At 55.6% G+C, this 25,143-nt stretch overlaps 3 protein-coding genes and 2 long non-coding RNA genes across 6 annotated transcripts in view; 1 reads left to right on the forward strand and 4 right to left on the reverse strand.

The window, feature by feature from the left end:
• SLC4A1 (solute carrier family 4 member 1 (Diego blood group)) overlaps positions 1-21,253 on the reverse strand; it is a 40,988-nt gene extending 19,735 nt beyond the window's left edge. The window contains exons 1-6 of one of the 2 annotated variants that reach the window (XM_030541722.1): positions 21,117-21,253; positions 15,528-15,635; positions 13,971-14,067; positions 5,265-5,350; positions 1,548-1,725; positions 527-662 (exon numbers count right to left, since the gene is read on the reverse strand). In XM_030541722.1, the coding sequence (XP_030397582.1) occupies positions 527-662; positions 1,548-1,725; positions 5,265-5,350; positions 13,971-14,067; positions 15,528-15,560 (530 nt within the window). In that variant the 5' untranslated portion in view covers positions 15,561-15,635; positions 21,117-21,253. Of the gene's footprint in view, positions 1-526; positions 663-1,547; positions 1,726-5,264; positions 5,351-13,970; positions 14,068-15,527; positions 15,636-21,112 lie in introns of both variants that reach the window. The other variant, XM_030541723.1, reaches the window with a different exon arrangement.
• Positions 4,159-5,258, reverse strand: LOC115639240. Its single transcript, XR_003997633.1, has 2 exons — positions 5,016-5,258; positions 4,159-4,981 (listed from the first exon to the last, which is right to left on the reverse strand). It is a non-coding gene; the product is annotated as an uncharacterized LOC115639240 (long non-coding RNA).
• Positions 5,989-10,066, reverse strand: LOC115639241. The gene is made up of 2 exons (XR_003997634.1): positions 7,370-10,066; positions 5,989-7,073 (listed from the first exon to the last, which is right to left on the reverse strand). It is a non-coding gene; the product is annotated as an uncharacterized LOC115639241 (long non-coding RNA).
• Positions 14,075-15,521, reverse strand: LOC115639238 (proline-rich extensin-like protein EPR1). The gene is made up of 2 exons (XM_030541724.1): positions 14,986-15,521; positions 14,075-14,934 (listed from the first exon to the last, which is right to left on the reverse strand). Exons 1-2 carry the CDS (start codon positions 15,351-15,353, stop codon positions 14,229-14,231), a joined length of 1,074 nt encoding a protein of 357 aa, XP_030397584.1. The 5' UTR covers positions 15,354-15,521; the 3' UTR covers positions 14,075-14,228.
• Positions 21,254-24,642: 3,389 nt separating the features above from the next.
• Positions 24,643-25,143, forward strand: part of RUNDC3A (RUN domain containing 3A) — a 43,918-nt gene continuing 43,417 nt past the window's right edge. The window contains exon 1 of the mRNA XM_030541070.1: positions 24,643-24,791. The gene's annotated coding sequence lies outside the window, so the exon portion shown is untranslated. The remainder of the gene's footprint in view (positions 24,792-25,143) is intronic.

The following is a 25,143-nucleotide window of genomic DNA, read 5'->3' on the forward strand; positions in this document are numbered from 1 at the left end:
GGGGTTTGTTCTACCCCCCCGTCACTCCCGTGTCCCATTGACCAAATAATTGTTAATTATCCTAATTAATATTGATTATTTCATTGCAAAGGAATCTCCAATACTACAAATACCTCTTAGGATTTGGCCCCAGGAATCACTTCACCAGCTACTGCAATGCATCCACCTCTGGGATGGGACACGGCTGATTAACAGCACCCAGTAGTGGTGCGCGGTTTAGCAAAGGAAGCAGAAGACGACTGTTGTATCTTGGGATGTGTGGCCAGGCAAAGCCCTCCCAATTCCCCCTCCCCGCCTTCCCACAATCTTGCACATTTCATCGTCATTTGCACCTGCGTGAATGGGACTGGCACTTGTGCACAGGGGCCTGCAGGATGAAACACTCCCCATCGGAATAGCCAGGGTGCTGGGATTCCCTTAGCGCCCCTCCCCTCCTCCGACTCCCTCCTTTCCCAGCTCCCCCAGAAAGAAGTCAAGGCCACAGCCCATCCCCTCACTGCCCTCCGGGCGGCAGAGGACCCAGTACCTGTGCTGTAGCAGCAGGGTTCTCCGGATCGTCTCTTTGTCCTGTGATTTGAGCTGCCCTTCAGAGATCATTCGGTCTATCAGCTGATTGGTGATTCCTGCCAGGAACTTCTCAGGCAGGTCCAGAAGGATAGTGCCTGGGGGAGATGGGCAGAGGTCACTAGGGCTGAAGTCCTCCCTCCCTGCTCAAGCCGTTAGTCATTGCCTCACCCAGGGCATGGGATTCCCCGTCTCTGTCCACCACCCTGAAGTCCTCCTTCCCCTCCCGCTTTGTTCCTTCTCTCACATTGCGTCTCACACGCTCTCTGTTCCCCCGGCTCCGATTCTGCACTGGCAGCAAAGGAGGTGTGATGTTGGGGTGCCTCCGGTAGCACTTTGCCTGGGAGTAGGTGAGGACAGAGGGGCAGGAGCCACAGCATCAAGCCCTCTGGGTCGATCCTTTCTTGGCTCTGTTCTCTTCTTTCACTCCATAGTCTCTCTCTTTCCTTTCCAGTTCCCACCGCTCTCCAACCTACCAAACCGTTGTATCTATTCCCCGCCCCACAACATGTTCCACCCGCCTGCTTCAGGGCACAAGCCAACTACTGGCCAATGAGGGTCAGGAAGGAATTTCCCAGCTTATTCCAGATTCCCTGATTGGAGCCTTTGCACTTCCCTTGGAAGCAGCTGGCGCTAGCCCCTGGTGGAGCAGGATATTGGGCTCACTGGCCAACTGGGTGCAACATTTCCTATCAACGGGGCCAAACTGGTTGCTGGTGTAAGCATGTGTCTCTCCAGTGCAATAGGTGTTGGGCTTCTCGCTTACGGCACTGACAAATATCATCTGGATGCTACCCATAATATTAAACCGAAGGGCCAAGATCTGGCTCACTCTTCCTAGGTCGCCCCTGCTCCATTCCCTCGCTTCTTCCCTTGTTCCTGGCTTTTTATTATCTTCCTCTCACTGGCTCACTGTCCATTTCTCCCCTTCACCCTTGCCGCTCTGTACTGTTGTTTCTGATCACCGCTGCCCCTCTCCTCACCTTTCATGAAGGCCTTGTGAACCTCCAGCAGGCTGTGGAATGTCAGGTATGAGAGGTGAGGCCTCCCCCAGTGCCCCGCCTCCTCAAAATCCTCCTCCAGCTTGATCCAGTGGCCGGCCTCCATCCAGCGCAGCTCGTTGTTTCTGTCCATGACCAGTTCATGTAACTCCACATATGCCTGGGAAGGGAAGAGCGGACAGGACACAGCCCTTGGAGAGCAGGCTGGGATTCTCTCCTGAGGTGGGAAGCCAACGAGGTGGCCACAACATCCCCAATAAGCCAGTGGCGATGAGTGTGAGTTGGTGATGTCTGCCTGAGTATGCAGAGAGCCTGAAACAATAGCTCTGAGAGGGAGGATTGCAAAGTTCTCCCAGGCGCCACCCACAACCCAATCTCCACCCGCTAAAGCTGTCAAAATGAGAGGCCAGTAGCATAGATTGTGCACATCTTGTGCAATCGCTGGGTTCTGCATCTGGGATGTTCCATTCTCCTCCTTGGGGGTGGCTCCCTGATATGAGACTCAGTCTAGTTCCACTTAGTTTACTGCTTCTTATGGCTGCTTATGTATGCAGCCTGGCTCAGTTGTCCCACTCCCTCCTTCCCCCCCCCACCCCCTAATGGGACTGTAGCACTCCATGGAGCTCCCTTTCCTGGACCACTTCTCATGGGCATCAGTGCGTAAGGCTGACTCTAGCTAAGCAATGCCAGTGGCTGACTGAGTCCTCGTGGTCCTGGCAGCCTTGGGCAGATTTGGGGTCCCACACACGGGATGCCCCTCCACCTCTGCCCTGCTCCGCAATGGGAGCAGAGCCAAGGGGATCTTTCCAAAGGAGACTCAGATGCCCAATTCCCATGGACGGCCAAGGGGAGTTGGGTGCCTTCAAGCAGCTGCATGAAAGGGATGCAATGATCCATCGCCCTTCCCCCCGCCCTAGGAACTCGAGGTCCCATGAATCTCTAAGCTGCAGCGAGGTCTAGCTGTAGGGGTGTGGGGCAGGGAGGTTAGCACCACAAGGACATGGACCAGACAGTAACACATCCTCTAAATGAGGGGACAAGCTTACAAAGACTCTAATCCCCCCCAACCCTCGCAGTGCTGGGAAGTGCCCAATGCTACACACTCACCCCAAGTTCAGCCCATCCAGGCCTTGGGAGGTGATCAATTTCCCTAAACACCAATGTCCCCTTGCCTTGGAGTCCATAGCAAATCAGCCCCAGGAACCCAGTGGCTTCTGGGCTCATGGCGTTATTCCAGTGTATGGATTCATTTGCGGCAAGAGGCCAGCCTGGACTTTCCCATGCCCCTGTTGCTCCCAGTATCAAGCCAGAAAGGTGGAAGGCACAGAGCTCTCCTTAGAATTCAATCCCTGGGTGATCTGATCCCCCATAAGGTCAAAAACTTGGAGAAAGCAACTCAGCAGGTATTAAAAACAACCCAGGGTCCAGCTTTCCCTCAGCTGGATTTAGGCAAGTGACAGCGGGCGATTTAATTGGTGGCTCCGGGAACTAGCAATGCAATAAGGGCTGGGGTGGAAATGCTGAATGAGATGGACCCATGAAGAGCCCATGGGGAGACAAGTTTAGCTAATGATTATGTTACGCAGGCTTTGGTGGCTTTGATAGGTCCACCAGGATAGCCAGGGTGGATTCGTCTAGGAGCCAGTGGCCAGTGCTAGTGGCTCCAGGCAAAGGCGCAAGAAACTCCCTAGTTGATTGTCGTGGGATAACCTGCTAAAGTTCTTCCCAATCCCCGGGCCAGATTTTCAAATCAGCTGAGCAGAGGTGCATGCTGGGTGGTAAGAACTTTCTAAACTTTGGCTCTTATTTAGGTGCCTATGTGGAAGCGGGGCGCTTAGGAAAGTCCAGCCCTGAGTTCTTTGGAAAATGAGGCCTTAGCAGCTGGCTCTGGCTTGAAGCAGGAGCGTTGGCATCCTGTGTCCCTGTGTAACTTAAGGGTGCATCATGCTCATGTTATCCATAGAAATGGCTGGTCCCTTTGGAAATCCCGGCGAGTTCGTGGCTTCAGGGACATCTGGTGGCAGTCAGTTCCACAGGTGAGTTAGGCCTTGGGTGCACAAGCATGGCCTTGTGTTAATTTAAAATGTGTTGCCTTTCAGTTTTGTTGGAAGGTAGAGCAAGGAGCTAGGTAGGGAAACACCACCCTGGATGCATGGCGGGGAGAAAGATCTGCTACCTGTTTCAGAGTGAGTGAGAGGAGCCGACATGACTGAAGTAGGAGGAAGGCTCAGCAGGAGGGCGGGGGTGTTCCCCCACCCCAGTGGTATCATCTCTCCCCTCCCCCAGGTCTGATGCAAACTCTCTGGACCTGATCCTCAGCTGAGAATCAGGCTGTGTACTCCTGCAGCCACTCGGAGGCGCTCTGACCCCTCTGCTGTAGGGTAGGACCCAGAGTACGGGGCTCACCACTGAACGCCTAGGAAAGCAAGAGGCGGGAGTCGCTGCAGAGTGGTATTGCTGGTCTATTCCCAGCATGCTCCCTGACTCCCATCACCAAGGCAGCGTCACCGAGTTTTCGTTGTTCTGTCTAACTCTCTCTAAAACCCTTCCATTTTCTTATTTCTCCTTGAGCAGGGAATTAGATGTGATTTCATGCTAGGCTGGGCTGAATATAAAGGGGAATTTTTTATGCAACTGCTGGACCCAGACAGACCCTGTGGTTCACTCTGGCTTTCCAGCTCCCACCCTGGCCTGCCCAGTGTTCATGCAGAGGATTTCTCTATGGCCTGGCCTGGCCTGGTGTCTGCACTCCTGGAAGGGATGGCTGAGTACACTAAATCCCAGTGACGATCCTCCCAAATCTGATCAGAACCTCTTGGTTCTTCAGATCAGGCCCAGAAATGGAAGGAGAAAAAGGGGAGAGAAAGGGGTGAAATCTCCCCACCCCCAACACAGTTCACCTGCCCCCCCCCCCCCACCACACCCTCAAGTGCTGGCAGAGCTCTACCTTGCTGGCTCCGTCCCATTCCAGGCAGAGCATGAGCCCCCATCACCAGCACCCACCAAGCAAACCCAGCTCTGGCAGTCAGTCAAACTGGGGGACTGGGTGCTGCCTGCACCCTCCCCAGACCGGCTGCCTCCAGCTCTGTGTGCACAGGGGCAGTTCAGACCAGACTGAAAGTGCCTCGGTCACTGGAAATGAACTGTCCCAGCTGCCCAGGAAAAAAGGGCTTTGAACTGTCATTAAGCGGCTGAGTGATGGCTGGGAAAGCAGCTGTCCCAGAGCTGCACCGGGTGTATTTATAAAGCAAACAAGGCCTTGGACTCCTTCCTGCTCCGCCTGTTCCCCAGGCAGTGTCTCCCTCCTGCTCCGCCTGTTCCCTGGGGAGGGTCTCCCTACTGCTCTGACTGTTCCCCAGGGAGGATCTCCACCCTGCTCCACCTGTTTCCCAGGGAGGGTCTCCCTCCTGCTACGCCTGTTCCGCAGGGTGGATCTCCATCTTGCTCCACCTGTTCCCAGGGGAGGGTCTCCCCTCTGCTCTGCTTGTTCCCTGGGAAGGTCCTTGGGATCTCTCTCTCTCTTCCCACCCCAATCCCACCCTCTCCTCTCCCTCCTTCTTCCTGGCTCCCAGAGCGTCCTTCCCGCTGGGTTCGGATCAGAACAGGGTCTAATCTCTCCCCATGGGGCCGGACTGGGCCACGGCCCTGGACCCCCAAGGAGCAGCACCGCACAGGATCCCAGCATGGCAGGCCACTCACCTCATGTGTCCCCCAGCTGGAGGTGGACGGGTGGGCAGCCTCCGCTCTCCCTGACGCCTCCTGGATCTGATCCAACGAGGATGAACCTGAGTGTGGAACAATCTCACAGTTAGCCAGGCCCCAGAGCCACTCACCCAGCCTCGGTGGGAGGTGGTGTCACCCCACCTTGCCCCCCGCCCCCATCACAGGGGGCCTGTTTTCCTGTCTCTGGTGCCTCTGGTTTCCCACTCATGCCGGGCAGACAGAGCCAGAGCAGGTGTGGATGCCGGGCTGTGCTTTCCCGGTCACGGCAGCGACTGGGGCACGGGCTGAGAGGAGAGGGCTTTGGTGCAGAGGTGCGTTCGAGGAGCGCCCAGGACACGGGCTCCCTCAGCACTTTCCTGTACCCCGAGGGGGAGGCCCCGAGCCTGCTGCCGGGGAGATCCAATATCACAGCAATATGAGGAGAGAGGATGGAGATGCCCCAGCAGGACCAGAGCACATTCTCCAGCGCCCCGGCGAGGCAAGCTCCAACCCATGGGAGTCTCCCTCCGTTCTTTTTGGGGAGACAATGCCAGAGCCGCACAGATCTCCCCAAACTACATTTCCCCTGGTGTGGTTCCCTCCTACCCTCCCTTAAACCAGACCCCGTGGGCACCCTTGGTGCTCCCTCCACACTTTTTCCCCCTCCCTGAGATGTGCTGGGCCAGTTCCCGCGTACCCCCAAGTCACAGCCCCGGGTGTGTACAGGTGAGAGGAGGCCTTGCAGCGAGTTTGGGAGATCCCACCTACCTGAGATCTCAGCGCCCCCCTAGCCACCATCCAGGCGGAGAGAAGGGACAGGCTCCCAGCGCTTCCATTCTATAAACCTCTGCCCCCGTCTTGCTGGGACGGGACGCCCTCCAACCCCGCCCCCAAATTCCTGTCCCAAGTGACTCTTGTGTTCATAGTAAATTGAAAAGCACTCTGGCTGTGCTGACAGTAAACATTGGGCCCCGTGTCGCCCTCCTGGGGAGGGGAGACCGGCCCCCGGGCCTGGAGCAGTTTAACCCTCAATGGTTGCTCCTTGTTCCTGAGGGACCTGTGGGGCTGGGACCGAATTCACCATACATCTCCCATTTACCCTTCCCGGTCCTGCTTTGGAGCCCTTCCCCCAGCAGACAATAGGGGGCTCTGTGGAACGCCACCCCTGCCATCCTTGTCACACCTCAGCCAAGCTGCCGTCACCCCTGGAGGGAAGCTCTGAGTTCGAGTTTCGCCCCATACCCCTGCGAGGCAGAGTCCCACGCGCTAGGCCAGCCCCGCAGAAGAGCTGCTGAGGCCTGCTAGATGGCTGTACACCCTGCCCTCACTTAACGCCCCCCCCATTTATATCCCTGCCCTCCAGTTGACAGATGTTCTCGCACGGCAGGGTGACCGTACAGGCCGGTAACCGAGGGGGAAGCTGATGACACCTGCAAGTCCACCCTGCTTCCCTCCCTGTGGTGAGTCCAGAGCAGAGGGTGCGACATGAGCCCCCACGGCAAACCCTCCATGTGTGGAGCCCTCTCACCTCTGTGGTTGGGGATTCACAGCACTTGCCCCCCCGTCATGATGCCATGAGCCACAGCCGGTGGCTGACGCGTCATGGATGCCAGCCTGGGGCTGCCCCCTGCTCTAGCTGGGTTGGTGGAAAGAAGGGGTTAGGGAGACAGAGCCCTTTGCGCTAACCAGTCACCCCCCAGCCCTCTGTTCAGAACCCCCTTGGGCAATATTGCAACTGCTCGGCTCCCTCTAAATACACTGCAGTCACACACAGCTCACACCCACACAGAGACACACAGCTCACACCTGCACACAGCTCACATCCACACAGAGACAGCTCACACCCACACATAGCTCACACCCGCACAGAGACACACAGCTCACACCCCATATACAGCTCACACCCACACAGAGAGACACACAGCTCACACCCACACAGAGACACACAGCTCACACCCCACATACAGCTCACACCCACACAGACACGTAGTTCACAACCACACAGAGACACACAGCTCACACCTGCACACAGCTCACATCCACACAGAGACAGCTCACACCCACACATAGCTCACACCCGCACAGAGACACACAGCTCACACCCCATATACAGCTCACACCCACACAGAGAGACACACAGCTCACACCCACACAGAGACACACAGCTCACACCCCACATACAGCTCACACCCACACAGACACGTAGTTCACAACCACACAGAGACACAGCTCACACCCACACAGGGACATGCCGCTCACACCCACACAGAGACACGCAGCTTACATCCACACATCTTACACACATACACACAGCTCACACCCACACAGAGAGACATGCAGCTCACACCCACACAGAGACACGCAGCTTACATCCACACACCTTACACAGACACACAGATCACACCCACACAGACACACAGCTCACACCTCACACAGAGAGACATGCAGATCACACCCACACAGAGACACGCAGCTTACATGCACACACCTTACACACAGAGACACACAGATCACACCCACACAGAGACACGCAGATCACACCTCACACAGAGACATGCAGATCACACCCACACAGAGACACGCAGCTTACATGCACACACCTTACACGCAGAGACACACAGATCACACCCACATAGAGACACGCAGTTCACACCCACACAGAGACCCACAGTTCACAACCATTCACACCTCACACACAGGGATGCACAGCGAACACCCCTGCCGAGACACACAGCTTACATCCCCACACCTTACACACAGACACACAGCTCACACCCACCCACGCCTCATTGAGACAGAGAGACACTGGGACAGGCATCCACACGGGCACACGCACAGTCACACAACTCCCACAGAGTGGCTGGCAGCCACACAAATATTCACGACGCAGGGACACGCACCCACACAGCTCCCATGGACGCATATAGCCATTCACACATCCCTTCTTCAAAGGGAGCCGTGTAATTCACCACCTGAAACTCGGCTCCCGACGCACAGAGGCCACACACAAATACAGTCCCAAAGAAGCGTACGCTCGCATAATCTAACACATCCATCGACCTGGAAGCTGCCTCTCGCTGGCTGGTGACAGTAACAGGTCAGTCACAAGTGGCTTCTGTCTTTAGTTAAAACAAGTCTTTTATTTATCATCAATAACCAGGCAATTATAGGGAAACTGACAGCGATACCTCTGTGGGTCATTGCCTGGCAGGGACAAACTCACACCAGGCGGTTCCAGGAGCCACCGAAAGGTCCCTCGGGACAGTTTTATGCTTTGCAAGATCAGCTCAGAGGCTGGGGCTGGGAGGGGAGATTGAGCCGTTGCGCTTGGAAAACCCAGGCTGGGTGATAAAGGCAACACAAACTCCTGCAGGCCAGGCTGCAGGGTGGTGATAGGCGAGGATGTCACTAAGGTACCGGGTAGCGATGGATGGAGACGGTATTAGAATAGTGCCACCTTGGTGCAAAACGGCGATGGATGGGGCTGGCACTAGGATGCCAGCAGCCGGGTGCAGAGTGGCAATGGAAGGGGATGGTGCCAGGGTGAGCATTCTGTTGGTACTGGGCAAACCTAACACAGGCAGGATAAGCAACTGCATTACCTGATCTCCCTCTTTCTGCCCATACGAGTTCCTCACCGTTTTCTGGCCGCCGAGCCTCTGCCGCTCTGGGAAGAGCCCCCCGTTTGGCCTCAGCCAAAGCCCGTGTGTGCTTTATGAGCGATGAATCCAGAGCAGAGAGTTCGGCTCCAGATCCGAACTTCCCCAGAGCAAGCGGGAGGTTCGAACCCCGGTTTTGGCTCCATTAGAGAGGGTGATAGTGGGGCAGTCACAAAGTCTGGATCTAGATCAGGATCAGTCACTTCCCCACAAGTCTGGGGCAATCAAATGAAAGGCGTGTGCCCCACACACTTGTCCCAAACACAATTCTACACCCATTCAGGCATCTTGCACACACAACCACACGCACAAGGGAGCTTTCGAGGCCGTCTTGGTGCACCCCCAGCTGCTGTGGAGGGAGTCGGAGGAGATGCCTCCCATCAGTGCAGGATCTGAAAACGCTCCAGGACCAGCACGGACTTTAACCAAGGGCTTTGATATCTGGCTCCCTTTTGTTTCATGGTCTGGGATTCAGACAGTGTCCCTGCTTGTGTAACCCACTGGTGAGGTTGGGTTGCAGGTCCCGCTCTGTGTCGTCTGCACAGGGCGTGCATCGGTTACAGCTCTAGCAGCTCATGGTTTTAGCTCTGGAGAGCCCTGGTGTGTCGGCACTGATGGCAGATGTCCTACTTATAAACTGTCAGGCCCTGTCCCTCTTCTCTGGATCCCTTTGCCCATGTCTGGGTGACTGCTTCAGGATGGGAAACTTATCATCAGGGACAGCTGCAAGCACCTGCAAATGTGGTCTAGTGATCTGAGCACAGAGCTGGCAACCAAAAGCTCCTCTCTGGGCTAAGCTTGTCTCTGCCACTGACTTGCTCTGTGCCCTTGGGCAAATCACTTTACCTCTCTGCCTCAGCCTGTAGAATGACAACCTGCCTCTGTCAGGAGAGCTTTGAAGATTAATTATGCCTGACCCTGTGCAGTTCACTTCCTCTTGCTGCGCCTCAGTGTCCCTTCCCACTCTTTCTCTTGTCGACAGATGATAAATTCTGACTCTTACTCCATGTAGGTACCGTGCCTAGCACAGTGGGACCCTGACACTGGCTGGGGCCTCTAGACCCTACCGCCGGGGTAGGCAACCTATGGCACGTGTGCCAAAGGCAGCATGCTTGCTGATTTTCAGTGGCACTCACACTGCCCAGGTCCTGGCCACCAGTTCAGGGGGCTCTGCATTTTCATTTAATTTTAAATGATGCTTCTCAAACATTTTAAAAACCTTATTTAGTTTACATACAATAGCTTACTTCTATATTATATACTTATAGAAAGAGACCTTCTAAAAACGTTAAAATGCATTACCAGCACGCGAAAGCTTAAATCAGAGTGAATAAATGAAGACTCGGCACTCCGCTTCTGAAAGGTTGCTGACCCCTGGGCTACCGCAATGCCGATGAAGAATCGTAATAGGGATGAACAGAGCTGCTGCGGCGAGCCCCCAACAGTTGGCACGGTGGAGATTTAACAGGTGGGGCCGGTTTCACCGTCTAGGCAAAGCTTGCTGGGCCCTGCCTTTGCGTGTATTTGTGGAGGAGGGGTGCTTGGCGGTGAAACTGCAAAAACTCCTGGCTGCCTCTGCGACGCGCCCCAGCATTTGCCTGGCACCCAGGAGTGAGCTCGAGAAAGTAGCGGGAGAGGTGGGAATCATTCAGGCCCCACGTTATCATCGGGCCAGCACAGCTCAGACTGAAGCCCCGGCCCGTTAGGTCGCCATTCTTGTGGCCAGCTGAATTATTGTCCTCCCTAGACCGGAGCACTGCGGGCTCATTACAGGCCTAAGAAGGAAGTGCTGGTGATTTCATTATTCTAGAATTAGAATTGGAAAAGGGGCAGAGACTAAAAAGAGTGGGATTGTTCGGCTTAGAAAAGAGATGACTGGGGGAGTGGGGCATAGGCGCCAACTCCGGGGCTGCTACAAAAAAAGCAAACTGTAAGTGCTCAGCACTCACCAGCCAGCTGCCGATCAGCTGTTCGGTGGTGGGTGGCGGGTGCTGGGGGTGGGAAGAGGTGGGGCAGGGGCAAGAAGAGGCGGAGCAAAGGTGGGGCCTTGGGGGAAGGGTTAAAGTGGGGGCGGGGCAGAAGGGGGTGGAGCACCCACCTGGAAAGAAGCAAGTTGGTGCCTGTGAAGGGAGGGGGATATGACAGAGGGCTATAAAATTGTGATTGGTGTGGAGATAGTGACCAGGGAAGTGTTATTTACCCCTTCACCTACCACAAGAACAAGGGGTCACCTGATGAAATTCACTGGCAGCAGGATTAAAACAAACATTAAGCGAGTCCTTCGCACTACGCACCGTCAACCTGTGGAACTCCTCGCCAGGGGATGTTGTGAAGGCCAAAAGTATAACAGGTTTCAAAAAAGAACTAGATAAGCTCATAGAGGCTAGGCCCATCAATGGCTCTTAGCCAAGACAGTCAGGGATGCAACCCACGCTCCAAGTATCCCTAAGCCTCCAACTCTCAGAAGCTGCGGCTGGTCGACAGGGGATGGATCACTCGAAATTACCCTGGTCTGTTCATTCCTTCTGAAGCATCTGGCACTGGCCATTGTCAGAGGCAGGATAGTGGGCTACTGGGCCATTATGGGTCTGACCCAGTCTGGCCACTCATACATAACACTGTGCCCTTCGCCTTTCATTGAACGACCACAATGTGCTTTACAGATCTTAATTAATTATAAACCTTGTGACATTCCTAGGCGTCTTTTCACCCACCATAAGAGTGCAGCCACCTCTGCGGCGGAACACAGCCACTGATTAGCTCTGCGCAACAAACGAGGACCAGACGTGATGACAAACCCTGTATCCAACAACAGACAGCTGCAGGAAATGGTGAGTAAATGTGATCACCCAGGCTAGCGTGCAGAATACGCCTTAGGGAAGATGCCAGGGGATCATTAACGACCACAAAGGGGCAGGAGTCCAGTTTTATGTCTCATATAAAAGATGATCCCTCCAGCAGCACAACACACGCTGACATCACGCTTGGTATTGGCTCCAGCGCTGCCTACTGGACTCATCAAGCCACTTCCTGCAGGTCTCCCATCCAAGCACTGCCAGCCTGGCTCGACTTATCCTGGGAGATCTGACTCAGTGTCAGCAAAGGGAGGCGAAGCTACACAGCTAAGAGGCAGAACAAGCAGCTGGATTTGCCTGCAGCATCACTTCTGCCCAAAGGGTACGTCCCAGGACCTGCCTAGCACAGAGCATGTCGCTGCTCCCAGAGCAATTCTGCAGAGTGAAAGCCACTGACCCCGGGAATGACGTCACAGCTGCAAACGGAGCATGTTGTTGACATAACAGCTGGGAATTACGGCTTTCCCAGGCCAAGCAACTAGTCATTACAAATCCAAATATACACCTCTCTCTAGGGATGTGGAGGACCCTCCTCAGCCCAGGATCTGAACATCCCCGATGGATTCCATCCTCCCAGTTTACAGGAAGTCTGTGACCGGGCTGGGAAAGTCTCCTGAGCCCTAATCTATGCTCTGTCCACTAGGCTATCCTGCCTTCCTCTCCCTCTCTGTTTCTACACACTCACCCAGATGTAGTAACAATCTCCTGATTGACTGCATTAATCACACCCCGATGATCGCCTTCCCTGCAGCTCTGCCGTGTCTATTTCTAACCCCCTCCTCTCTTCACGCCCATCTATATGGTCCCTAGATATTTCTACAACGGAGTTATTATCCACAGGACTTTAATACATCGATTGCACAGGTAGAGCTGGCCAAATTCTTCTTTGTGGATTTGTGCAACATTCCTTGTGAATGTAACACTTTTTTTCTGCAACATATCTATATTGGGGACTATGCCAGACAGGGAGAGCAGCATACTGCAACGGGGGGACCACTTGAGACTGCAGGGATTGGAAACCGCAAGGAAGGGAGGCTGGGTGGTGGACAGGCAAAGAGAGGAGAAAGAGAACCACCAGCCCTGCGTATACACACTAAAATGGTAAAAGATTTAGGAAACCTGATCTCTGAGGAAAGTGTGAAAAAACTGGGCACGTTTCGTCTTGAGAAAAGAAGATCACAGGGGGAAACCTGATTATATATTTGCAGGCTATCGAGAGGACCAGATCAATTGTTATCCATAGGACAAGAAGGATTGGGCTTAATCTGCACGGAGGGAGATTTCAGTTAGATATAAGGAAAAACGTTCTCACGGTCAGGGTAGCTGAGCTCTGGAACTGACTTCCAAGAGAGGTTGTTGAAATCCCCGTCACTGGAGCTGGTTTTTAAGAACAAACCCGTGCCGGGAATGGTCTAGGTTTATATGGCCCATCCTCAGCTCAGGGGCCTGCACTAGACGACTTCTCAAGGGCTTCTCCAGCCTCACATTTTGTGATTCTGTTATGCTCGAACTATGTACGCTGTCTACTCAAACAATATACACAACCTCAGAGCCGTGTACCCCGGTGCATATACACTGAGTATACAGCATGTCATAAACCTTATGCCCTGAAGTATCTATGCTGTTTATGCACCATGCAGAGCCCTCTACTCTGATATATATACAGCATATCATAACCCTGTACCCTGAGATACCAGAGCCCACGCCAACATCACAGACACAGTTTCAAGGGATGTAAGATTTCCCAGGGACTTGATCGAACCATTGCTCACTCTAGCTTGAGATCCCATCTCCAGCGGTAGCCAGTGCCTGATATGTCGGTGCCCTCCACAATGCACCTAGTTCACCACCCCTGCTGGACATGGCCCCTGGGAGTGCAGGATATTCCTAGCACAGCTGGCCCCTCTAGCCAGGCACCCCGGGTCCAGCAGCAGCCATGAGGGCATCAGAACCTTTCGTAGTTCACCAAGCTAACGGAGTGACATGGGAGGGCTGGGAAATCCTTCCTGATCTCACCCCAGGCAGGCAGTGCATGCCCTGAAGCATGTGCCCTGGCGACCCTCCCTTATGTCATCACCTCAGGCTGCATTGCTACAAACAGCTGTCAGTGAGGCTGAGAATGTCCCATCGCAAGGGATCTCTAACCCTCTGTTAACCTTTAATGAACTATGAGTGGTTGGGTTACTCACGGCTTTGTTCATCGAGTGACATCTCTGATTGCTTCAGCTCGGAGTCCCTGTAGCCCTCTTCATCCAGCCTTCTCCCGATCTCAGCTTCATAATCCTCCTAAGGGGAGGAAGGAGAACGCTCTTCATGGTCACTAACTGTGCCCGTGTTGGGCAGCGCAGCCTGGGCAGCTGTAGCCCTGGGCACCAGCTCTGAGACACAGTGTGGGACCGGAGCCAGATCTATTCTGGGATACAGAGGGATGCTCTGATGTGATTCCCCTATGGGGGCTGTAGCACGGTGTGAAGCAGGGTGTCCGTGCAGGGATTCCCCATAGGGGATGGTAGCAGGGTGTGAAGCAGGGTGTCCGTGCAGGGATTCCCCGTGGGGGATGGTAGCACGGGGTGAAGCAGGGTGTCCGTGCAGGGATTCCCCATGGGGGATGGTAGTAGGGTGTGAAGCAGGGTGTCCGTGCAGGGATTCCCCGTGGGGGATGGTAGCAGGGTGTGAAGCAGGGTGTCCGTGCAGGGATTCCCCACGGGGGATGGTAGCACGGTGTGAAGCTGGGTGTCTGTGCAGGGATTCCCCATGGGGGATGGTAACAGGGTGTGAAGCAGAGTGTCTGTGCAGGGATTCCCCGTGGGGGATGGTAGCACGGGGTGAAGCAGAGTGTCCGTGCAGGGATTCCCCATGGGGGATGGTAGCACGGTGTGAAGCAGGGTGTCCATGCAGGGATTCCCCGTGGGGGATGGTAGCACGGGGTGAAGCAGAGTGTCCGTGCAGGGATTCCCCATGGGGGATGGTAGCACGGGGTGAAGCAGGGTGTCCGTGCTGGGATTCCCCGTGGGGGATGGTAGCACGGTGTGAAGCAGAGTGTCTGTGCAGGGATTCCCCATGGGGGATGGTAGCACAGTGTGAAGCAGGGTGTCTGTGCAGGGATTCCCCGTGGGGGATGGTAGCAGGGTGTGAAGCAGGGTGTCCATGCAGGGATTCCCCGTGGGGGATGGTAGCAGGATGTAAAGCAGGGTGTCGGTGCAGGGATTCCCCACAGGGGATGGTAGCACGGGGTGAAGCAGAGTGTCCGTGCAGGGATTCCCCACGGGGGATGGTAGCATGGTGTGAAGCAGGGTGTCTGTGCAGGGATTCCCCGTGGGGGATGGTAGCAGGGTGTGAAGCAGGGTGTCCGTGCAGGGATTCCCCGTGGGGGATGGTAGCACGGTGTGAAGCAGGGTGTCCATGCAGGGATTCCCCGTGGGGGATGGTAGCACGGTGTGAAGCTGGGTGTCTGTGCAGGGATTTCCCACAGGGGATGGTAGCAGGGTGTGAAGCAGGGTGTCCCTACAGGGATTCCCCATGGGGGATGGTAGCACGGTGTGAAGCAGGGTGTCGATGCAGGGATTCCCCATGGGGGATGGTAGCACGGGGTGAAGCAGGGTGTCCGTGCAGGGATTCCCCACGGGGGATGGTAGCACGATGTGAAGCAGGGTCTCTGCAGGGTTTTCCCTAAGAAAGGCAGGGAGCAGTGGGGCAGGTTGGACTGACTGGGGCCGTGATATAGTCTGGCTCTGAGTTTCCACTACCTGGCCTGGATCCACCACGGCTTTTTTGCTCATTGTCCCTCTCCCTGCGTCTCTTGGTCTGTCCCAGCAATCAGCCCGGAGGCAGCATCACCCGATCGGCCCCAGTCTCTGAAAAGGCAAGGGAAGAAACACATGTCAGGAAAGGCAGGAACAACGTGGGGTAGGCCTAGTGTGGTAGCTCATGCTGGGATCCCCCCGCTGCCCCTGCAGAATACCGGATTGCAGGGATCGTTTATGGCAGCCCCTGCTCCCCATAGACACGGCTCACCTCGGGATCTCCTGGCCCTCTTGGCAGCATCCCAGAGCATAGGCACAGTCATGGTCCATGCCTATTCTGCAGGTGCACGGCTGGCTTTGGAAGGAGGGGCCCTATTGTGGATCAGGCACTGAGCTGGGACTCAGGAGAGCGGGGGGGGGGGGGAGTCAGTGACTGGCAAAACTCCAAAGGGCCATGTTTTCCAAAAGTGCTGTGCACCCCACCCAGCGGAAATCCGGCCCTCATCTCTCTGGGCCTCCATTCCCCACCTGTACAGTAACAATCCATTATCTGCCTGGTCTCGTTAGACTGTCAGGCCCAGATCTTCAAAGCTATCGAGGTGCCTAACTCCCAGTGATTTCTGTGGGAGTTAGGCACCGAAATACTTTTGAAGATCTGAGACTAAGCTCCGTCTCTTAGTCCACCTGTGCAGCGCCTGGCACGTTGGGCCCTGGTCTCAGTTGGAGCCTCAAGGGATTCGTGTAATAATGCTCTGAATCCTTTGTCAGGGCTGGCGGTGTGCGCCGTAGGAAGCGCCTCAGTCCCTGCTGCCATCTGTCCATCCCTGCTGACAGCCACCCCCGTGCAGATGGTGTTTGCATTTCCATCTGAGCTTTCTGGGCTTCTGGAAACTGTTTATTTTGAGGTGTGCGATTAGCGCATTTGGGAGTGTCGTGTCCCTATGCCCTCCTCCCCCTTAGCACAGAGTCACACGCAGGAGTCAATCCCTCCTGTGACACAGCCCCGCTCCCAAATGCCAGGAGTTTGTTACGCTGATGTTTAAGGGAATAACAGGGGAAATGAGGTGCAGTGGTTTGCTCAGAGTCACTCAGTGAGTTCCCAGTAGAGGTGAGACCAACCCACAGCTCCCCAGTGGGAACCCAGCTTGGGCCACAGGGGGGTTGAGTGCACCCAGGCAATGGGTTTAGGCCATGTCTGCACTGACTTCCGGACCAGAGTCCAACGAGGGCTTGGTTATATGCAGAGTGGCTCCGGTTTAACTTAAAATGGGGTTTGAAACCAAGTTTGAAACCCAAAGGCTGTGTGGACGCTCCAACTTTGGTTTAAACCAGGCTTATTTGATTTCGTTTAAGCTGATCAGGAACAGGTTCAAGCTAAACCAAAATAACTCACAGGTGTGCACCAGTTTTAAAAAGCATTTAACTTAAACTGCTGCAACCTCTGTGTGTTGAGAAAGCCTTAAAGACCTGCCCAAACCAGCCTGTGGGACCGCAAACCCTGAACTACAAGGGAGTCTGGATTCAAACCCAGCTCTCTCATTCCCTACCAGAACTGCCTGTAATAGAAGGGGGAGGAGAGCCAGAGCATGGGGCCAGTTCAGACCCAGATCCAGTAGCAAAGATCAGGACTCCAGCTCATTTCTCTAACAACCCCAGATGCAGCACATCCAGAGGCCTCTCCCGCCTCTCTCCGCAAAAAAACAGGGAGAGTTCATATCCCAAATGCTGATCTAACCTTGGGTCCTCAGCACATCATAATCCCAGCTAAACTGGTTTGCAGCAGGGCTTAGCCAGCCAGCAAGCACCAAGGCGAAAGCGTACAGTGAAGGTCTGTTTCTACGCCCTACATAGGGTGCGTCTGTTTCCTGGCTGATCAATACATTTTGTGAATGTTGGTTCTAACGCAGCTTTGGCCCTGTGCAAACTGGCTGCCTGGCCTGTCTTTGAAGCCGGTTTCGCAACACAGCCGCACCTGGTTTAGCCAACAAGCTGCAGCCAGGCACACACGGTACAGCCACCCTGCTCGTGAGCGAGACTCAAACCTGGGACCATCCAGCACCGGACGGCCAGCGCAGTCTGAGCGAAAAGTGGAGCAGGGGAGCGCAGTAGCGGGGGTCAGCCACTGGAAGGCGACACAATCACACACTAACCCACTGTCTCACCCTTGCCTGAAGGCAGAATCTTGCCTCGCCTTTTGCCCTTGGCCTCGGTCCATCCTTTGCCAGATGTACTCAGGCCACTTGCAGAGCGGGCTGGGCCTGGCCCTGCAGCCCTCCGCTCCTGTGAGCGGCCCCCCGGGGCACTAAGGGTCTGGGCCTCAGCTAGGCTGGCGTTAGCTCGTTCAAATCCTTAGTAGCTCCCACCTGTCTCAGAGATGCAGGAGCGGAGGGTGGAACTGGGCTGTCTCCGAGATCAATTTTCAGAGCCCCCCCGCCCCTCCCCAGCACTGCAAGGGCCCGTTGATTCCCTGTATGGCAATGCCTGGCTCTGGGAAACCCCGAATACATGGTCAGTAGGAGGTTCTGGGTCAGATAACTGGGCTTCCCCGTGCTGGCTCTGGCTACCAGCCAATAGGAAGGAGTTGCCCATGAGAGCAGTGTAGGGGGGAGACTGGAGGGTCCCTGTGACAGGATACTGCAAGCTCACTGCAGCCTCATAGGGGATGGGGCAAACAGGGGAAACACAGGATAAATATCCCAGGGAATTCACTGAAGACGTGGCCAGCCTGGTAGGTGGCTGGTGGGCTAGACGGAGAAAGGGGCAGTGAAGCATTTGGAGTCCAGCCTGTATTGCCTGCCAGGATAACCGTAAGCCCAGCAGCATCGTGTGCCTCTGGGGATCTGTCCCGTGTGTGCAGACAGGACCTGGGTCATAGTGCATGGCGTGAACTCACGCGGTGACACAGGGTCTACACTCAGAGAGCCTGTCAGCTCATGAGCGCTGCAGGGCCGGCAAGGCAAGGCAGCGTCCTCTTGGGCCGCACTTTGTGGCTAAGCTTAGAAATCCCCAGGGCTTGCAGGGAGTCCACCCAGCCGATGGCACTTTGCTGTCTGAGCCAACGCCCATGCTTGGCACTAGCAGGTGCTGCACGGCTGGAGATGCCACATCAGATCTGGCCAGGCATGATCGTTGACGATGCCCTGACATGTTTTCTTTTTGCGAGAGCAGGAGGTTTTAGCCCACTGCCCCACTTCTGACTGTGACCTGCTAGAAGCCTACAGATCCTGTCTTTGCCCTGAAGCTCTCACGTGGCCAGGCTGTGCACAGTAGAACAGCTCCATGCCCCACCCCAGAGCTGGCTGCATTTCAGCAATGGGTTTGCAAAATGCTTTGGCGTAAAAGGCGTTCCAGGCACTTGGGGAGCAGTGGAGGTGCTGCTGTGTTCTGCACCATGCTGATAGTCCATCTGTGCAGTCAACCCCCACTCCTCTCCCTTCCCCTCCCTGATTCCCTGCTAGGGGGTCAGCGTGTTCCTGGGTCCTTCCCTAGTTATTGGCAATGTCCTTGTTAGCCCGTTAGTTGCCCAATTCCAGGAATCCCCAAAGGAGGGGCAGCTCCGTGCCCCCCCGGGAGACACGCCAGTTAAACCTCAGCATGAGCTGTGCCCAGCCAGAGCCCTGATTGGGCCAGGGAAGAAACAGCACAAAACGAACCGACAGCGGGAAAGGGCAGAGAAGAGGGGGGGAGAAGGGAATGGGGGAGATAGGGGGGCTATCTCTCCCCCTCAGGTGCTGGAATGATTGACATCCCTTGACCCAGCAAATGACACTGATGCCGCAGTGTATAACAGTGACCCACAGTGCAGAGTCTGTACCCTCCTGCCCCCGGCCCCAAACATGGCACTGAGACCCTCCCTGCTGCAGTATAGAGCCGTGTGACCCACAGTATAGAATCTATAACCCCAGTGCCACAGTATAGAGCCCTGTGACCACAGTATAGAATCTATAACCCCAGTGCCACAGTATAGAGCCGTGTGACCCACAGTATAGAATCTATAACCCCAGTGCCACAGTATAGAGCTGTGTGACCACAGTATAGAATCTATAACCCCAGTGCCACAGTATAGAGCCCTGTGACCACAGTATAGAATCTATAACCCCAGTGCCACAGTATAGAGCTGTGTGACCACAGTATAGAATCTATAACCCCAGTGCCACAGTATAGAGCTGTGTGACCCACAGTATAGAATCTATAACCCCAGTGCCACAGTATAGAGCCCTGTGACCCACAGTATAGAATCTATAACACCAGTGCCACAGGATAGAGCCCTGTGACCCATGGTATAGAATCTATATCCCCAGTATCACAGTATAGAATCTATACCCCCAGTGTCACAGTATAGAGCACTGCGATGGCTCCTGCCTCTCAGCCTGTGCCCTTCTGGGCACTTCACAAGCAACAGCCATTGAACAATCAACGTCTTCATGGAGAAAACGCAAAGGTGGCCGCTTCCCCCTACCCCCAAGCCCTGGCACAGGGCTGGGGTGGCTGCCAGAGAAGCAGGTCTCCATGCAAGCTGAGCCGAGCTGGGGTGTTTCGCAGCTTCCCCCCTGCTCTGGGCTTCAAAGCCAGAGCCACAAGGTGTGTCAGCCAACCAGCCCCTCCGACCCCCAGGCCCCAGGGGGAAGGCCGGGCCGCAGGAGCTCAGCAGTTGGTTGGTTTGGGATGGAGGCAACAGCAGGCCGCTGGGAATGCTCAGCTTCCCCCGTTCTGCCGAACCCCAGCCCTGGCCCTGCAACTCCAGCAGGACCCTCCATCAGCCCCGGGAAGGGCAGCAGGGACTCCAGGCCAGGCAGGCTGACCAGCCAATTCCGCTTCTGTGGTTACTCTCCCTCCCCTGCTGGCCTGAGCTCTTGGCAGACCCTTTCACACCAAGCTCTGTGACCAGCCCCCCAATTTCTTTACACACCAAGGGGCAGACTCGGGTCTCAGTGACCCGGGCACAGCCCCCTTGTTCATAAAGTCACGGCTGGGGTGACCAGCTAGCACGTGTGAAAAATCGGGACTGGGGTGGGGAGTAATAGTTGCCCATATAAGAAAAAGCTCTGACTATTGGGACAGTCCCTATAAAATTGGGACATCTGGTCACCCGAGTCACAGCCAGCACCGTCACTGCAAGGCAGCTGCCCGAAAGATGCACCAGCTGAGCACAGGAAATGGCGGGGAAACCTCATATCCAACAGGAAATATTGGGGAGGGATCTGAGAGGGGGGTACGGCTCCGCTTGGTCTCTGACTCGGATTAGGGGCTAACACTAGCCAGGCTGGTAATTGGTGCTGTGAATCTACAGCCAAGGACTTCTGAGCAGCCTCCAAACGCCACAGCATTCCCGGGATGAAGGCGCCACACAGACTTTCCAACCTCTGAGCAGATCATCTTAGCCGATCTCAAACCCCCAAAGAAACCTCTACCAGCCAAGCTCCCTCTGGAGATACCAGTGAGCTGCCCTCCTGGCCCTTCTCCCCACTAAGCTCCCCCAGGTGAAGACACCAACACCCCTCTCCGCCCCCTTCCCCCCCTGACTCCACCCACTCAGCCATGCTCCCCAAACAGCTCCATCCCAAGGGCGAGCGAATGAGCGAACTGACCTACCAGTGCCCGGTGGATCCTGAGAAGCCTCCAAAGCCCACCAGCTGGGTTCTCCTCCCGGAGCCCCTGGCTCAGCTGTGGTAGCCTGCCACCCAGGGAGATGGTAAAGAGATGCACAATCTAGCTGGAGGCACTTCAGACTCCTGAGTCATGCTCACCTCCCTAATCTCTCTGGGCCACCAGCCCGGCGCGCTCCCCTGCCGCTTAGAGATTCACCCTCACTGTGGCCCCGTAAACAGCGCTATCTGGAGAGACCATCTTGCAGAACTTAGCCTTCTCCTCCCTGCCCCTGGCCAGGCCGCCACCTTGCCCAGCCCCCCGCTGTGAGCCTCCGGCTCTCTCGCCTGCTACTAACTTCATTGACTTTTAAAATTAGGTTTAATGCACTTTTTTTTTTTCGTGGGTTGTGTTGATGGCCTAGCTCATGTCCTTGCAATATCTTGTTTACCAATTTCTGGGGATTCCCTTTGGGGAAAGCCCTGGGTGGAACCCTTCTCGAATTTTGTTGATTTTTAAAAAAAATTGCTTCTGGTGAGGCATCTCCCCGGATGCATTTGAAGCCAGGGCTCCGGTCCTGCAGATTTCACTGCACAGGTGTCTGTATTTACTGGCCCTGTCCATACCACGGTTATCCATGAGTAGCCCAGCGGCTTAGCACACGCCCAGTGCACTTGGCATTACACCCGGTGTTCGGATGTGCAGTGCTCAGTAGCCCAATCAGCTGCCTGGCCTGTTAACGTCGAAGGAAACACTCCCATTGACTTCACTGGACTTTGAGGGCAGGTTCCAGGCACATTCTCCATGGATGCATTTGAAACATTCACCAGCACAACAAGGTTGTTCTACCTGGATGTACCGGCTCTGCAGCCACAGGTTCTAGGTATGTCAAGGCAGAACGTACCCAATGTATTGCTAAATAGCACATCCTGGTAGAGCTCACCTGTCATGCTGCTGAATGGCCCAGCCACATCCAGGTAGGACACACCGGCCAAGCATTCTAGATGTGTTTTACCTGCCAGTATGGTAGCACAGAGCACGTGATCTACCAGGATGCGCCTGGAATGTCCAGCATCATGGCCGGCGTGTTCCACCCAGATGGATCTAGAACCAGAGTCTTGTGTCATCTCTGATTTTGCAACCTGGAATCTGCCATGAAAGCCACCCTACACTGTAGGTGTAGGCTGTGAGCTTTCAATTCTTCTTCCTGAATCACCTTTCCAGCCCTTGCGGTTGTGAGAATCTCGAGAGCAACCCGTGTAGAGATGGCCGATCTGCCAGCTCTCCCCACAGTGCAGTTATAGTGCTGAACTACAAAATCTGTGGCATGCTCACAGGGTCGGGGAAGAGCAACAGGAACTCTATTTAATCTGAAAATAAATAACAAGAGATCAGGCTGCTGATCCCATCCTTTATTTGCATGTTCAGTTCAGCAGAAACCTGCACAGCTAGTGCAGAATGTCCAGCCCGCTGCAAAATCCAGAGTCCCTTGCCACTATCTGCAGGCCTGCTTGCTGCAGAGAGTGCTGGGCAATGCTGAGACCGTGCAGCAGCATAGCAAGGGTATTACATTTTGATGTACCCAGCATGCTCAGCTGCACAGCCGGGGTGGGCTGCCCAGATGTAGCCAGAACGCTCAGCTGCACAGCCGGGGTGGGCTGCCCGCACGTACCCAGAACGCTCAGCTGCACAACCGGGGTGGGCTGCCCGCACGTACCCAGAACGCTCAGCTGCACAGCCAGGGTGGGCTGCCCGCACGTACCCAGAACGCTCAGCTGCACAGCCGCGGTGGGCTGCCCACATGTACCCAGAATGCTCAGCTGCACAGCCGGGGTGGGCTGCCCACACGTACCCAGAACGCTCAACTGCACAGCCAGGGTGGGCTGCCAGCATGTACCCAGAACGCTCAGCTGCACAGCCGGGGTGGGCTGCCCACACGTACCCAGAATGCTCAGCTGCACAGCCGGGGTGGGCTGCCCGCACGTACCCAGAACACTCAGCTGCACAGCCGGGGTGGGCTGCCCAGATGTACCCAGAATGCTCAGCTGCACAACCGGGGTGGGCTACCTGCACGTACCCAGAACGCTCAGCTGCACAACTGGGGTGGGCTGCCCGCATGTACCCAGAACGCTCAGCTGCACAACCGGGGTGGGCTACCCCCAGGTACCGAGAACGCTCAGCTGCACAGCCAGCGTGGGCTGCCCGCACGTACGCAGAACGCTCAGCTGCACAGCCGGGGTGGGCTGCCCGCACGTACCCAGAACGCTCAACTGCACAGCCCGGGTGGGCTACCCGCACGTACCCAGAACGCTCAGCTGCACAGCCCGGGTGGGCTGCCTGCACGTACCCAGAACGCTCAGCTGCACAACTGGGGTGGGCTGCCCGCACGTACCCAGAACGCTCAGCTGCACAACCGGGGTGGGCTGCCCGCACGTACGCAGAACGCTCAGCTGCACAACCGGGGTGGGCTGCCCGCATGTACCTAGAACGCTCAGCTGCACAGCCGGGGTGGGCTGCCCGCACGTACCCAGCATGCTCACCTCAGAAGGTATCTAGTCCAATCCCCTGCTCAAAGCAGGACCAACCCCAACTAAATCATCCCAGCCAGGGCTTTGTCAAGCCGGGCCTTAAAAACCTCTAAGGATGGAGATTCCACCACCTCCCTAGGTAACCCATTCCAGTGCTTCACCGCCCTCCTAGTGAAATAGTGTTTCCTAATATCCAACCTAGACCTCCCCCACTGCAACTTGAGACCATTGCTCCTTGTTCTGTCATCTGCCACCACTGAGAACAGCCAAGCTCCATCCTTTTTTGAACCCCCTTTCAGGTAGTTGAAGGCTGCTATCAAATCCCCCCTCACTCTTCTCTTCTGCAGACTAAATAACCCCAGTTCCCTCAGCCTCTCCTCGTAAGTCATGTGCCCCAGCCCCCTAATCATTTTCATTGCCCTCCGCTGGACTCTCTCCAATTTGTAGTGGGAGGACCAAAACTGGACGCAATACTCCAGGTGTGGCCTCACCAGTGCCGAACAGAGGGGAATAATCACTTCCCTCGAACTGCTGGCAATGCTCCTACTAATACAGCCCAATATGCCATTGGCCTTCTTGGCATTGAGGGGACACTGCTGACTCATATCCAGCTTCTCATCCACTGTAATCCCCAGGTCCATTCCCATCTGTGCCCTGTGTCACCTTGGGAAAATCACATCCCCCCTTCCGTGCCTCAGTTTCCCCACCTGTAAAACAGAGTCAGCCCCTCCCCACCTCTGCACAGCCCTTTGAGGTTGGTGATTGAAAAGCACAGGAGCACATCAATGCAAATTGTTCTAGATTTCGCAGGCTGTCCTGGAGTGGACGCAGCTCAGAGGCACAAGAGACAGCACGAAAAACGTGCTTCAGCCACCTGACCGATCAGCAGCTGATACCAAATCAAACAGAACCTGGCCAGCGGGATGCTACTCTGCACAGACTGGTTTTGCATCATCCACTTATTTTAAGCCGTGTGGACGACCTGAGTCTGCGAAACACGTAACAAAGGCTACAAAGCAGCTCTCTGCTTTCTGTGCAGCCCCTTGTGGGAGCTGAGTTCCAGTGACGCCCCAAGCCCTCGTTCTATCTCTTACAGACAGGAGAACAAGCCAGGATTGATACGGCGCCTTTCCGGCAGCTTGGCAGGGGAGAGGTGGGTGGAATGTGGGTGAGCTCCGTGCATGCGCTGCCTGGGTGTGGGGGACCGGGTGGGTGTGGCAGGGCTGTGCACCCATGCCGTGCCTTTGTGTGGGTGGGAGATTGTGAGCTAGCGTGTCAGGCTACGGGGACCAGTGACCTGTGAGTTGTGACCACTGTCAGTGTGAGTGGCCTGGTGTGAGGGTGTGCGTAGGGGGCGTCCACGTGTGTGTGTGGGGGGGTGGCTGCAGGTGGGTGGGTGCCAGGGGGGAACGAATGGGGGTGAGTGAACAGACCTCCCTGGAGCTCTGTAAGTGACCGAGGGCCACCCCTCTCTGACACAGTCCCCAGTGTCAGCTTCCCTTTAG

Source organism: Gopherus evgoodei, chromosome 23 (genome assembly GCF_007399415.2).
Source record: "Gopherus evgoodei ecotype Sinaloan lineage chromosome 23, rGopEvg1_v1.p, whole genome shotgun sequence".
NCBI lineage: Eukaryota > Metazoa > Chordata > Testudines > Testudinidae > Gopherus > Gopherus evgoodei.

Bases quoted from the DNA above. Each gene is read 5' to 3' on its own strand.
- LOC115639238 (XM_030541724.1), bottom strand. From the start codon at position 15,353: ATGGGGAATCCCTGCATCGACACCCTGCTTCACACCGTGCTACCATCC. The intron at 14,935-14,985 runs CTGCACCGACAC...CACGGGGAATCC, and splicing joins CCATCCCCTGTGGGGAATCC to CTGCATGGACACCCTGCTTC.